Source organism: Camelina sativa, chromosome 11 (assembly GCF_000633955.1).
Source record: "Camelina sativa cultivar DH55 chromosome 11, Cs, whole genome shotgun sequence".
Classification (NCBI taxonomy): domain Eukaryota; kingdom Viridiplantae; phylum Streptophyta; class Magnoliopsida; order Brassicales; family Brassicaceae; genus Camelina; species Camelina sativa.
Window position 1 is genome coordinate 27,557,168 of NC_025695.1, and position 15,634 is coordinate 27,572,801.

A 15,634-nucleotide genomic window follows, 5' to 3' on the forward strand; every position below is an offset into this window, starting at 1 on the left:
GTTTTACTCGACGTGTGAAGGTTGTAACTCGGATTGTCGTTTTTTTCTACGTTGCAAGCATACATATGATTGTGGTGGCTGCATTTTATGCTTCACATGCGCAACTTTACCCACATTTGTAAGACACAAGTACGATGATCATCCTCTCTCCTTATGCTATGGTGAGAATAATGTGAATGTGACATATTGTTGTGAGATATGCGAAGAGGAAGTATATTCAAAGATTTGGTTTTACAAATGCAATGAATGTGGCTCCACTCTTCATACTAAATGTGTATTTAAAGATCTAATACACTCAAGACCAGGATACAGTTTGGTGATGGCTAACAAGGGGTCATTTGATTTGCTTCCAAACAATCGTCTCTCTCGGCCGATTTGCTATTTATGCAAGATTCGTTGTATGGGTGATTTTGTTCTCAACAAAAAAGCAGATTCAAATATATTCATATGCTGTTCTTGTGGCTTTAGTTATGAATTTTTATTTGAAAATTAATTTATAGTTTGTAAATACATACTTTTATGTCTCTTGTAACTAATTTATAAACATAAAAAATTGTACTCACTTAAGTAACATGATGTATTATAAAATAAGGATATTTAAGTTACTTTACAATTAGACTGTCTCAATTCTCTTGTGACAAGAATGCAACATTAATTTATAATCGAAAAATAATGAGGTAGCATATCTTATTTTAATATTATAGTTTTATACACACCTGGCTATGCTCAATGATTGTAAATTCTCAATACTCAAGTGAAAATACTAATTGGTGATAAAAGTTACCAATGCTATGAGTGCTAAACTTAATTTCGGGGAGCATATTGAATTTAGTATTTTAAATTATTTGAGTTGTATGGGTGTATTGAATATAGTAATTTATATGACTTAAGGTTCAATGAGTTTTTATATAATTTTGATAGTTTTGAGGACTTCTACATTGTATCTATTATTACTTCTACATCGTATTTTTGATTATTTGTTTCTCTTTTACTTTTCTTTAAAGTTATTCCTTACGTTTTTAGTATCAAATAGGTTCTAATATTCCAACTAAAAAAAAACTATAAAGTCCACAATAGAATTAGTATAATAATGTAAGAGAATATAATTCAAAAGAATCTATATTGATATATTTAAAATAAGAATCATGGTAACTATGACTATGAGGTCGTTGCGAAGGACTAGATTTCTTTTTCTTTAAAGTCATTCCTTACTTTTTCGTATCAAATAGGTAATCTAATGTTCCAGCTCAAGTACTATATATCCAACATTTATATATTTATATATATAACTTATATATTTTCTGATTTTCTTTTTAATATACATATATCCTGCAAAAGAAGAAGACAAAGGCGCAAAGAGAAGTTGAAACTTTTTTCTAAAACAGAAACGGAACAAGGTTAGAAGAAAGTTCCAATATCGTCTAACAATACAAAGAAACTCACTTAACATCCATTATATTCTGATTGAAGAAAAAAAAAGAAAAAACCTTGACAGTTGGCCTTAAGACATGGACGCCATAGCTTCTGAGAGTTTCCTTGGTGGAATGAAAGCAGACTTTCATGAGCATTTTGTGTACCCAACAAATATTTCGTCTGTATGCGATGCATGTTACAACTCTGAAGAAAGAGTTGAGGGTGAAGGTGGCTACATATGCAATCGTTGTGATCTCTATGTCCACAAGGCTTGCATCGAGATCAACAACCCTTATCGTCACAAACACCCTCTCAAACTTCTCCAGCAGAACTATATACATGAGTATAGAAAAAAATGTCTCTCGTGTAAAGAACTCCTTCGTAGTAAAGAGGATCCTCCACTGAAGTTGTTTTATCATTGCTTCATATGTGACATCTCTGTATGCAATCTTTGTCCTAGTAAACCGTTGGTTATTGACGACATTCCAAAGGAGATTCACGAGCATCCACTCACACAAATGATGATTAAGGTATCTTTCACTTGTGAGGCTTGTGGCATTTGTTGTGATGGGTTTCCTTGTGTGTGTCTACGGTGTAGTTTCATCATCCATAGAGGTTGCACCCAGTTGCCACGTGTTATACGTATCAACCGTCATGAACATCGTGTCTCACATACTTATTCTCTTGGTCCTGGAGATTGGGTATGCGGGGTTTGTCACAAATGCATTAATAGACTTTATGGGGCTTACTCTTGCTCCATTTGTCGCTATGCCGTTCATTCAAAATGCGTGAAACGAGACAAAGTGTGGGATGGGTTCGAATTAGAAGATGAACCTGAAGATGATTATGAAGATCTTGATCCATTCAAGGTGGTTGGTGAAGGGGTGATCATCCATTTCAGCCACAAGCATCATCTTAGACTTACTGACAACAATCATGAAAGTGTTAATGATGGAAACAAACACTGCTACGCATGCACATTCCCAATCTATTATGATCCTTGCTACACGTGTACAAAATGTCATTTCGTTCTACATGAAACATGTGCTAATCTACCCAAGAAGAAACAACATGAGGTCCACAATCGCGAACTCATTTTGAACGGCAATCCTAACGGATTATGGTTCCATTGTGAAGCATGTAGGCGAATATGCACTGGTTTCAGTTATCAGAGAGAAGAAGCGGAAATAGATGTTTCTTGCGCCATGGTTTCTAAGACATTCAATCACGAAAGTCATCAACATCCATTGTTCTTCCTTTCAAATGTTTGGTTCAATAGTTGTGTAGCTTGTGACGAAATCCTGCCTTATGTGATGAGATGCATTGAATGTGATTATGAATTGTGCTTTAAATGTGCTACTCTGCCAAAGAAGGTAATAAGATACAAGCATGATCGACATCCTCTTTCTTTGTGTTATGGCAAAAATACTAGTGGGTTGTATTGGTGTGAGATTTGTGAGGCAAAAATAAATCCGAAAGAGTGGTTCTATATGTGCAATGATTGTGCCTCAACTCTTCATGTTTCGTGTATACTTGGAAACTTCATACAAGTTAGACCCGGGCACATGTTCATCACAAAAACCGGCGAGCATTTTGAAGTGGTTGACAACATTCATCACACTCGACCCTTTTGTAGCGTGGACGAATGCAGACGGCGTTGCATATATGAATATGTTTTAGAAAGTAAGGACAACAAAAATACATATGCTTGCGATCCAAGATGTTTGATGTTCAACAAGCGGTAATCGTAGTAATTTATTGGAAAAGGGAAGAAATAATGCTTAACATGATCATTGGAAACAACCAATGGCGGACCCATAGGACGGTCAACTGACCGGGTAAAATGTTGAAATAGTATTGTTTTGCATGTAAAGTTGTGAATTTCCAGTAGCATAGTTGGTCTTCCTTTAGTATGATGACCCCCCAAACCTAGGTTCGACTTCTCCATACTACACCAATAGTCTGGGTCCGCCACTTGATGTCTAAAATGGTGCTGAAAAAAAAGAAGAGTTCGTCTTCTTGGTGTCTTCACCTCCTCTTTTATAATGTCATCTTCTTCTATGGTGTCTTTATTTGGCCATTTAATCATTCGACTCCAATTAATGTGTCTGTTTTGATGTCACATTTATTCTGTAACGTCTTGTGTCTGTTTTGATGTCACATTTATTCTGTAACGTCTTGACTTTGTATTAACTTGGTCTCCTTCTTGGCTTTCCTTCAACACGCCCACATGCGAATTATGTCGTTATTCACCTTTCTTTCTCGATCTCCTAGGGAGTTCTTGTTCTTCCCAAACTCTTGAAGTGTTCTGCTAGCTAGATTACTCTGGTACCGAATTGTCATTTGTTTCTTTCGAACTCCTATGGAGGTCCTCAAGATGAATCACTTCGGCATCGAATTGCTTTTCTTCAGAACGTGTTCTTCAAGTAGTGGGCTCAACAGTTGACTTACAAAATAACTCTCAATTCTATAGACTTGAAAAACAAAGTTTACTACTTTGGGCCTATCAAATAATTCATAAGTTGAGTTACACATTAATGGGCCACCTCTTTTATGCAACATGGACCTTCTCAGAGTAAACAATGATATGGTACAACAAACATCCTTATCTCTCTAATTTTAATCATAAACCAAATCAAATAATAAATATAGAAATTATTTTATGTTGAGAGAAAAAAACAAGAATTTGGCTGAAAATAATCGAGTTCTTCATCTCGTCAAGATCTTAGGGTATATATTAGGCCTGCGAATCCGAACCGAACCGAAATTTGGACAAATCGGTTCAGTTATTGCTCTGGTTGTTATTCGATCGGTAAGGAAAAAAATAAATTTCGTTCTGTGATCGGTTCGGTTCAGAAAGGGTAAACCGACGGATAACCGAAAATTAACCCTACCTATATAAGCTTATACACCGGTTTGATTAGTTCTAGCCTAATCCAAAAACCTAAACAACTTTTGCTCTCGACGGCTGCGACTGCGACTGCGAGAGAGAGTTCTTCGATTTCCTCTTTGATTCTTGCATTTAAACTCAGATCATCCTTGTTCTTAATCTTCAAGGTAAGTTCTTCTCTGTGAATCTTCTCCAAGTTCTTTTCTATTAAGCTTCTTCAAGTTCTTTGACGTTTTGTTGTTAATTACTTAGCTATAGTGTGTTTAGGAATTAGAATTTGGGTCTTTAAAATTGCGAGACTAGTGTTTTAAAGCATCGATTATGAGATATAATTTGCTGTCTGTCTATGATTCATAGTCATAGTTCATAGTATTCTTAGTGTGATGTTCTTAATCGAGATAAACACTAGTCTAATTGTATTCTTAATCGACAAAAATGGACTGTGGTTGTTTGTCTTCTTCGTTTGTGTAGTTCTTTCTTGTGGATGGGACTAACTAATTGTGTTATCTTTGAACAGGTCTGTGATGTCTCACGATTCTGGTCAACACAACAACGAACTGTTTCTACATGGTGAGGTTGATGGAGAAGAAGCTCCGTCAGCTGCTTCCGTTGGAGGGAAAAGAAGAAGAACTCAGCGAGACACTTCTCCTCTTCCATCCCAACCGAGGAAAAAGCTAGGTCATAGATCTCCGGTGTGGGAGCATTTCATTCAACAAGTGCATGAGCCCGCACTTGCCAACTGTCGTTATTGTGGTCAAGAGATAGGATGTGACACAATGATACATGGAACAAGTGCCATGAAGAATCACATTAAAAGGTGTAAGTTGTTCAAGATGCATGAAGAGAGTGGTGTTCAGAATGTATTGGTTGGTGATAGCAGTGGTGTAATGACAACAATCAAGTATGATCAGGGTTTGTTTCGAAGGTCTGTCAATGAGATGATTGTACTTAGTGAGCTTCCGTTTTCATTTGTGGAGTCGGAGGGGTTTAGAAGACTTTGCAGCAACGTTCTTCCAATGTACACGGTCCACTGCAGGAAGAAAACAACTTCCGATATATATGGTATGTATTTGAAAGAGAAAGCAGCTTTGAAGGAATTGTTTGCTAAGGAAAAGCAGAGAGTATCTATGACGACATATATCTGGGTAGCTCCCACTACTTCTGGTAGGTACATGGTCGTAACCGCACACTGGATTGATAGAGAATGGAATTTACAGAAGAGGATCATCAGTTTTAAGCCTGTCACAGATCACAAAGGTGATACAATTGTTGAGCACTTGATTGACTGTCTATAAGAATGGGGAATCGAGAAGGTCTTCACAGTAATTGTGGATAATGCTAAGGCGAATGACAAGGCTCTAAGGGTGTTCTTCGATGCTTTGATAATGAGAGGACCTGATGCCTTAGTTAGAAATGGAGAGTATCTTCATATGCGGTGTTGTGCTCACATCTTAAACTTGATTGTGAGGGATGGCTTATCTAAAGCAAAAGCGAGTATTGTCTATTAGAAATGCGATTAAGTGTGTGAGATCATCCAGAGACAGGCTGAAATCGTTTCTTTTGCGGGTTGAGACAGGGAACGTAGGTGGAGGAAGCTTATGTCTTGATGTTGCAACCAGGTGACACTCGACATATCTAATGCTCATAGCCGCAATTAAGTTCAGGGTTACATTTGAAAATATGTTGGTTGAAGACAAGCTCTATAACGAGTACTTCATGGAGACGGAAGAGAATGCTGAAGAGAATTCTGAAGGGAATACGAGTGAGAATGGCCAAAAGCGTGTTGGTCCACCTACTTTTGCTGATTGGGAGCAGGTGGAGAGGTTAGTGAAATTCTTGAAGATCTTTTTCAATTGCACTGTGTCCTTCTCGGCTACCAAAATAGTGACCTCTCCTGTTTGTTACAATGAGCTTGTTATGATTGAGAGGAATCTGATCAACCTAAACATTAATGGTGATTTGCTACTAAAGACTGAAGCAATGATGATGAGGGATAAGTTTGAAAAGTATTGGGATGGTCTCACCAACATGAATACGCTTGTAATCATTGCAAGTGTATTTGATCCCAGAAACAAAATGCAGTTTGCTGGTCTTTGCTTTGACAACCTATATGGCAAAGACAAAGTGGAAAGTACTCATCTAAGATCGTCTATTAAGAGTGTGATGAAGGAAATGTATGGGGAGTATGTGGTGAAGCTGAGCGGAAGTGAGCCTGGAAACTCAACCAATGGTGGAACTGTATCTGAACCTGGAGTGCCAACCAATGATCTGTTTGATTAGTCAGATGACGATGGTTATGAGAGGATGGATACGTTGTACTCTGAGATGGTTGCTGAAACTTCGAATGAGGAATGTAGCTGCTTTAGGAATGGACTTTGATGTTTTATCTTGGTGGAGGCGTAACACTTCAAAATTTCCAGTCTTATCTGAGGTGTCCTCGCCATTCAAGTTTCATCTGTTGCTTCTGAATCTGCATTTAGCACAAGTGGTCGCATTTTGGACCCTTATCGAAGCTCTATGTCACCTTTCATGGTTGAAACTTTAGTTTGCACTCAACAATGGCTGAGGAATACCGTTTCTACTGAGAAATTAGCTAGCTTAGTTCAGATGTTTGAGGAATTGTAGTTTCATGAGTCCTTAGGTAACTCATTTGTCTTTTATTTAAGTTTTTTGTGTTACTCTCTTTAAACCGAACTAACTGAGGATCATTTACCTTGTGCAGCTTCACAGAGTGAGAGACACCCATCAGCAGATCTGTGATCTAGAGATGAACACAAGTAAACTTGATTTACTATGTTACTTTCAGATTTATTTACAAGGCATATGTATCATTCTTATTGACATAGTTTCTGGTTTTCGTTTGCAACAGGAGACAACGAACTAAAGCAAATAATGATCTTAATTCTTAAGGCTTGTCTCTCTTTCTCTCTATATCTTTTGAAAAAACTAATATAACTATTAACTACCTATATTTTGGCATGGAGTAAAGAATGATAATATACCAAATGCATCATGGTAAGAAGAAATGATCATTGGTATTTTGTCATTTCTGGTAATCTCTTCTAACTTTTGGCTCCACGCGTTATTTTTTGAACAATTGTGAATTGTCTCTTTACTTGAGACGAGACAAGTAGGAATCCAACTGTAGGATTGCCTTGTTGTTTTTTGTAAATTGTCTCCAATAGTCGTATGTATGTGACTAGGATTGACTAATGTTGTTGTTTTTTGTAAGCATAACTTGTATTCTAAGTTATGCCTATGATGCTTAATGTCATGAATCATATGCTATAATCTATATGTTAATTTTGAATCGTTGAGTGTTTTAAGTCCATGGTCCAAAATTAAGAACCTCACTTAGAGTTTACCATTGGAGGACCATAATTTTAATTAACAAACAAAAGGTTCCTATTTTGTAAAAGTACAGTTTTAATAAAAAATATATATAAGAGCCCCAAAATACAAACCTCCCAATAAAGATGCTCTTAGTGTAGTTAGTTTTTGAATTAAAGCTTTAAACTTTGACAAGAATTGTGACACTACCAAACGACAGAACACAAAACTAAACCCTAAAACACACACAGAATACACCAAATTCAACACCTTACTGTGTCAAGCACAAGTAGCTATGTTGATACCTCGATTCGATTCCACCACTGGGACCGTCCAAAACACATTTAAAATCTCCTGATGAAGCATCAAAGATCTGAACAACACTATCTAATCCACCAGAAGCAAGTAACTGTCCATAAGATTGTGAAAATTAACTTGGACAGAAAGGAATTGCTATAAAATGGCCTATATGGGATCAAAAATCAAACAACCCTAATTCGTTTACCTAATCGCGAAATCTCCTCGACTTCACATCACCTCCGCCGAAATCTCCTCCGCCTATTCAATCTCCTCCGCTACGCATCACCTCCGACCCCAACCTCCTATGATTACATATCATTCGATTCCATCTTCTTCCAAAGTCGATTTAGGACTTCTATCGCGAGAGAAAGAGAGAGAGACATAGAGAAAAAAAGATTGAACTCGATCGGGCATAAAAAATTTTTTGCTCTTCTATTATTTTCTTTGTCCAACAGAACTTTGACACGTAGCGTCTCTTAAATCAAATTTGAGTATACTATATAAGTGGCTCTCTTATCTTTTTTTTTCTTTTAACTGATTTATTTTTTCCCACAAAACAGTAAAGACCCCTCTTAAAACCTCCCGTTGGAGAAGGTCTTAGTTAAGAAGTTATTCTTAATAATATTGGCATTTCTGATTTATTTTTAGTCAGATTAAACCTAAGAAAAATTGCTATTAAAAGCTGATATATATCTATATATATAAAGTTGACTTTTCTCTCTTCTCATTCCTCCATCTCATCACTTCTTAATTTAAATTTAAACAAATTCATCCACATAATCAAAAGAACCTAAAATCTAAAGTTAATGTATCAATTAATTCACTCATTTTTGAAATATTTTTTTATTATTATAAACAACTAGATTTATAACCCGCACGTTGCGCAGGACTATACTTTTTATTGTTATTAATGCGAACCGTTAAATATAATTATAATTATCCAATATTAAAATAAAAATCTGTATAGATGTCAAATTTATTTTATTAAGCGATATATAACTTATATTTATTTTAATATTTTTCACAGTTAATTCTTTTTTTTTCCGGTATACACTCATCATAATTATATTTACTCTCTTTTCACATTTTATTATCTCACTTGTAATATATTGATTATGAAGACATATCATAACTATTTTTTCATATTTTTCATCTTCCAATACTTTTTTTAATCGGTTGAGTGATCATTAATTACTAACATAGACGTAAAGAAATCTTAGAGAATATTTCCACCATTTGTCGCGAAGTTTTTTTGACAATGTTGTACTACACATATATTTTGCTTTCTAGTAATGGATCTCATAATTAGACTTGTTTCTATCCATAAACATCATATTATAACTCAAATATTACATTTTATCTTAAATTGTTTGAAAAAAGTAAAATTATGCTCACATATATATATATATATATATATATATATATATATATTTACTTAAAATCTATATAGTCTACTATGTTTCTACTTTTTATATAGTGTTCTTTTAATTTAATTCTCCTAAATCTACAAACTCATAAGATTCATCTAACTTTTAAATATGTGTACTTATGCAAAAATATAACTCTTTTTAATTTTTAATTAAAAAATTCTACAATCTACCACTACTATTATAATTGTTTTTTTATTACAAATAGCTTTCTCAATTTCTTCTTAGTATTTTTCACTATTCTTTTTTTGGTGTGTGTGATGTTCATAATAAGTTTTCTTTAATATGTTTTATTTCAAGTAACCTTATACATTTCTCTTAAATATACACATAATTTTAATTTTTGACCACTTGATTAATATTTTCTCCTTTTTTTGGATATACCTTTGTTTAACAAATTTCACCATTTTTCAATTTTGAAAACGATAGATAATATTGATCATTCAAACTATTTTAATTATTTATATTATTTAGAATTCTAAATAATAATATGCACCAAATCCTTCTGGCTTTAATCGGTAACATAAATTTATAATTTAACACTAACAACATAGTCTCAAGTTTTAATATATATATATATATATATTAATTATATTATACTATAATTGAAATAATAATATATACCAACTTTTAATCTAATTTAACACCAAGAATTGAATAACCTCTTGATTTAAAAAACCTTTAAATTGTTCTGTTTGTTTTTGGGAAAAAACTCTTATTTTCATTATCCTAATAAATATAAATCTTGAAAGTAATTGTTTTTCATTAAATATATGATAGCTCTATTTTCCCCTCTTTCTAGTTTTTTTACAAATATTTACACAATTATTATATATTATGATAGAAATAACTAATTTTATATGTATGTTATCTCTGTTCATATTTTACTTTGATATATTTTTTTTGGTTGTATTTTTTTTTCATTTCGTTTTTATTTTACATTTTAGTTTAAATTATTGTTTTTATAATAATTAAAATATTTAAAAATGAGTGAATTAATTGATGCATTAATTTTAGATTTTATGGACTTTATATGTGGATTAATTTATTAAAATTAAAAATAAGAAGTGCTGAGGTGGCAGCACCACCAGAAGTGAGAAAAGCTAACTTTATATATATAGATAATTAACAATAAACTAGAAAGAGGGGGAAATAAAAGCTATCATATATTTAAAGAATATTAGAGTTTTAAAAAAACACAAATTTAAAGGTTTTTTAAATCAAGTGGTTATTCAATTCTTGGCGTTAAATTATAAATTCATGTTATGAATTAAAAGTCGGGGTATATTTTCAATTATAGTATAATATAATTAATATATATATATATATGTATTTAAAACTTGAGACTATTTTTGTTAGTGTTAAATTATAAATTCATGTTACCAAATAAAACTAGAAGGATTTGGTGCATATAATTATTTAGAATTCTAAATAATATAAATACTTAAAATAGTTTGAGTTATCTATATATGTTATATATTTTTTCAAAATTGAAAAAGGGTGAAATTTGTTGAACAAAGGTATATCCAAAAAAAAAAGAAAACATTAATTAAGTTCTCAAAAATAGTATATATTTAAGAGAAATGTAAAAGGTTACTTGATATAAAACATATTAAAGAAAGTTTATTCTGAGTAATCTTTAAAAAATAAGAATTATCTTATGAGTTTGTAGATTTAGGAGAATCAAAATAAAAGAACACTATACAGAAACATAGTAGACTATACATGTTTGTTGTGCAAAAAAAAATGAACTTTACATGTTTTAAAATAGAAAATTTTATATATGTGAACATAATTTTTCGTTTGTCAAACACTTAAGATAAAATGTAATATTTGATGTAATAAGATGATCTTATGGATATAAATGAGTCCAATTATGAGATTCATTATTAGGAAGCAAAATTTACGTGTAGCACAACACTGTCAAATAAATTTCGCGACAAAAGATTAGTATATTTTTTAAGACTTTTTAACGTCTACGTCAATAAGTAAAGATCACTTAACGGATAAAAAAAAGTGTATTGGAAGATAAAAAATAGTTATGATATTTCTTCATAATCAATATATTCATGTCGGATCAAATTCAGATCGAATTCGGATCGGTCGGATAATTTGGATACTGATTATAATACTCGTATGAACAATTTATAAAATTCGGATTAGATTTCGAATCGGGTATCCGGATTTGGATATAACGCCCATGCCTAATTTTATCTCTTTACCACCATTTTTATTGTCACTTTCCGTCGGGTTGGTCACTACTGCCGGCCATCACTACAGATCACCACCACCGGTCATCACCATCGGTTATCACCGCAGGTCACCACTGCCAGTCACCACCACTGATCACCACCGTCGACCACCTCTGCCAGCCATCTCATCTTATTTTCTTAATTTTTTTTGAATATAGTGCTATATTCTCAATTTTATTTGTAATTTTAGTTATCATATAAATTGACCATTTTCTATTTTTAAATTACTAAAAAAAAAAAGACAATCTAACGGCTAAGATTCACTCATTAGAAAACCAAAAAAAAGCGAGATCAAACGTCCTTATTTCTAAACACAAGAAACGAGGTTAAGATCGAGTGCTACGCGGAGTACAATAAGTATCCCCCTTTCTCTTCTCTAAGGGTTTTAGGGATTTGCTCACTGCACGACACGGCTTTTAGGCGTCTGCCGCTTCTTCTTCTTTCTTCTTCTTCGTTCTCCCAAGGGTTTTAGGGTTTCGATTGTGCCGTCATGGATCCTTATGGAACGGAAACAGTTATCGAAGATGAAATCCAGGATCCTAAACCATCCGATGATGTTGAAGACGATGACGACAAATCTCAGCCTCACTCTGGTGGCGGCGTCGATAGTGCTGGGTACGTTTCTTTGATTTCTTCCCAAAAGATTCTAGATTCAGGAATTAGGGTTTGGTTCTTTTCTCTATTTCATGAAAATTTTGATAAAAGGAAGAATCTTTTTGTTTCGAATCTCTTAGGGTTTTCTAAATTACTAATCTTTTTCGTTAAGCTCTGTGAGATTTATGGCTTGTTAGGGTCTTTTGCTATAGAAAGATTCAGACTTGTTATCGCTACTCTTACGAATTAGCATAAAAGTGATTTATAGAGTGGAGGAGGATAAGATTAGTGCTCTTCTCTGGTTTCTTAATACTTAGTGTTTAGTGTACTTATACGATGTTTTGTGGAATTTGTAGAAAGATATTTGTTGGAGGTTTAGCCAGGGAGACAACTTCAGGTTAGCTCTTGTGTCTGGTTGCAACATTGTATGAGGTTAGCGCTCTCGTTATCGTGTAAAGTTCAATACTTTTCTTAACTCTGGCTTTCGATTTGCTGATGCAGCTGAGTTCGTCAAGCATTTTGGGAAGTATGGAGAGATCACTGATTCTGTCATTATGAAGGACAGGAAAACTGGACAGCCCCGAGGGTTTGGGTTTGTCACATACGCTGATGTCTCTGTGGTCGACAAAGTTATGGAGGACAATCACATTATCATTGGGAAGCAGGTGACATTGAGCTGTTCCTTACAGTTTTAAGTTGTGTTGTGCCTTACAGTGTCATAATATATTCACTCTTTGTTTTTTTTGGCTCTTCAGGTTGAAATTAAGCGGACAATACCAAGAGGATCCGTGAGCTCTAATGATTTCAAAACCAAGAAGATATTTGTTGGTGGGATTCCTTCATCTGTGGATGATGGTAAGGCCTTTCCCATTTTTATCTCTATCATATGGTTTTTATTTCAGAATCATGTTAGATATTAATTCGGTGATTGGTGTTTGAATAGATGAGTTCAAGGAATTCTTTATGCAATTTGGAGAGCTAAAGGAACATCAGATTATGCGTGATCACTCAACTGGAAGATCACGTGGCTTTGGGTTTGTTACATATGAAAGTGAAGATATGGTTGATCATCTCTTGGCCAAAGGGAACAGAATTGAGCTCTCAGGGACTCAGGTAACTGCACGCTCTTACAAATATTGTTGAGATTCTAAGACTTTGTAGGGATAATCAGGACACTCACATCCGCTTTTGCTGAATTGTCTTTGGAAAATTTCTTGTATAGGTTGAGATAAAGAAGGCAGAACCAAAAAAACCAAACTCAGTTACAACCCCGTCAAAGCGGTTTGGTGACTCTCGCTCTAACTTTGGTGGAGGTTATGGAGATGGTTATGGTGGCGGTGGTGAATATGGTGGTCCAGGTGGTCCAGGTGGTCCTTACAAATCAGGTGGTGCCGGCTATGGAGGTGGCCGGTCTGGTGGTTATGGAGGATACGGAGGAGAATTCGGTGGGTATGGCGGTGGTGGATACGGTGGTGGCGTGGGACCTTATAGAGGAGAACCAGCACTTGGATATTCTGGTCGTTATGGAGGAGGCGGCGGCGGTGGTTACAACAGAGGTGGTTACGGTATGGGAGGAGGCGGTGGGTACGGTGGTGGACCTGGTGATATGTATGGCCCGCCATACGGTGNTTTTGTTTTGGCTCTTCAGGTTGAAATTAAGCGGACAATACCAAGAGGATCCGTGAGCTCTAATGATTTCAAAACCAAGAAGATATTTGTTGGTGGGATTCCTTCATCTGTGGATGATGGTAAGAACTTTTTCCATTTTTATCTCTATCATATACTTTTTGGTCAGAGACATGTTATATATATATTAATTCGCTGATTGGTGTTTGAATAGATGAGTTCAAGGAATTCTTTATGCAATTTGGAGAGCTAAAGGAACATCAGATTATGCGTGATCATTCAACTGGAAGATCGCGTGGCTTTGGGTTTGTTACATATGAAAGTGAAGATATGGTTGATCATCTCTTGGCGAAAGGGAACAGAATTGAGCTCTCAGGGACTCAGGTAACGGCACGCTCTTACAAATATCTAAGAATTTGTAGCTATAATCAGGACACTCTAATCTGCCCTGTTACTTTGCTGAATTGTCTGTGGAAATTTTCTCGTTTAGGTTGAGATAAAGAAGGCTGAGCCAAAAAAACCAAACTCAGTTACAACCCCGTCAAAGCGGTTTGGTGACTCTCGCTCTAACTTTGGTGGAGGCTATGGGGATGGTTATGGTGGCGGACACGGTGGTGGATATGGTGGTCCAGGTGGTCCTTACAAATCAGGTGGTGCCGGCTATGGAGGTGGCCGGTCTGGTGGTTATGGAGGATACGGAGGAGAATTCGGTGGGTATGGCGGTGGTGGATACGGTGGTGGCGTGGGACCTTATAGAGGAGAACCAGCACTTGGATATTCTGGTCGTTATGGAGGAGGCGGCGGCGGTGGTTACAACAGAGGTGGTTACGGTATGGGAGGAGGCGGTGGGTACGGTGGTGGACCTGGTGATATGTATGGCCCGCCATACGGTGAACCTGGAGGTGGGTATGGTGGACCAAGTGGCAGTTATGGAGGCGGTTATGGTAGTAGTGGTATTGGTGGATATGGGGGTGGAATGGGTGCTGCTGGTGGCGGAGGCTACAGAGGTGGACTTGGAGGTGGAGGCGGAGGAGGTTACAATGGCGGTGGAGGAAGCGGGGGAGGATCATTTTATGGAGGAGGGGGAAGTAGAGGCGGATATGGAGGCGGTGGCAGCGGACGGTACCATCCTTATGGAAGGTAGAGAGTTTGATAAAAGCTCCAAACTTCTTCTTACTCGTTCCGTCATGCTTAGTTTGTGTAATGGTTATCAAGATTGATGATAGCTAGTTATTGTATTCTGAGAGAGAGAGAGAGGAGGAGGCTTTTAGGGCTTTTGGTTCCCCCCCTGAGTAGTTTACATACATTTTTAGAAAATTATCTCGACTTAACAGTGTGCCAGATTATTATTTTTTTGCGTAGAACTCGTCTGGCAACTTTAGACTTAGCTTGTATCACAACGATTTTGAGTTTTTGACTCGAATCTTGTTAGACTCGCTATGTAGTCTTGTTTGTAACGTTATCATTAGAAGCCTCTGTATAAATCGGAAGGTTTGATTGTCTTCTTTCTCCCTTAAGTGAGAGCCACAAATAGACCTAAAAAATATCTGGTGGTCAATCATCTGTCTCAATTGTTTAGATTCTGCTCTGTTTCTCGTGTTCCTTTTCACAAAATTCAGAGAATAATTCAACTGGGTTCTTCTTAAGTTATTATCCCTGTCTCTCATATCAAAAATTCTGGGTTAATATTCTGACTTGTGGAAATGGCAACACTTGCATCAAATCTCGTCTGTATCGGAAAAGTAACGATTTTTAGAGCGAATTCAAATCGCAATTTTTTTTTTTTTTTTTTTTTTTTTTTT

The 15,634-nt window shown here is 35.5% G+C and overlaps 2 protein-coding genes across 4 annotated transcripts in view; both read left to right on the plus strand.

The window, feature by feature from the left end:
- LOC104724410 (heterogeneous nuclear ribonucleoprotein A3 homolog 2) lies at nt 11,922-15,320 on the plus strand. Of its 3 annotated transcripts, none has more exons than XM_010442893.2 (7): nt 11,922-12,227; nt 12,563-12,603; nt 12,708-12,871; nt 12,962-13,061; nt 13,150-13,319; nt 13,429-13,573; nt 14,465-15,320. In XM_010442893.2, the coding sequence occupies exons 1-7, from the start codon at nt 12,103-12,105 to the stop codon at nt 14,974-14,976; spliced, it is 1,257 nt and encodes a 418-aa protein (XP_010441195.1). In that variant the 5' UTR covers nt 11,922-12,102; the 3' UTR covers nt 14,977-15,320. The 3 variants fall into 3 exon arrangements, with proteins under 3 accessions (XP_010441195.1, XP_010441197.1, XP_010441198.1); XM_010442895.2 differs by having other exon boundaries at nt 13,429-13,519; nt 14,414-15,320; XM_010442896.2 differs by lacking the exon at nt 12,563-12,603 and having other exon boundaries at nt 11,957-12,227.
- Nucleotides 15,378-15,634, plus strand: part of LOC104724409 — a 2,654-nt gene continuing 2,397 nt past the window's right edge. The window contains exon 1 of the mRNA XM_010442892.1: nt 15,378-15,574. Coding sequence (XP_010441194.1) covers nt 15,536-15,574 — 39 coding nt within the window. The 5' untranslated portion in view covers nt 15,378-15,535. The remainder of the gene's footprint in view (nt 15,575-15,634) is intronic.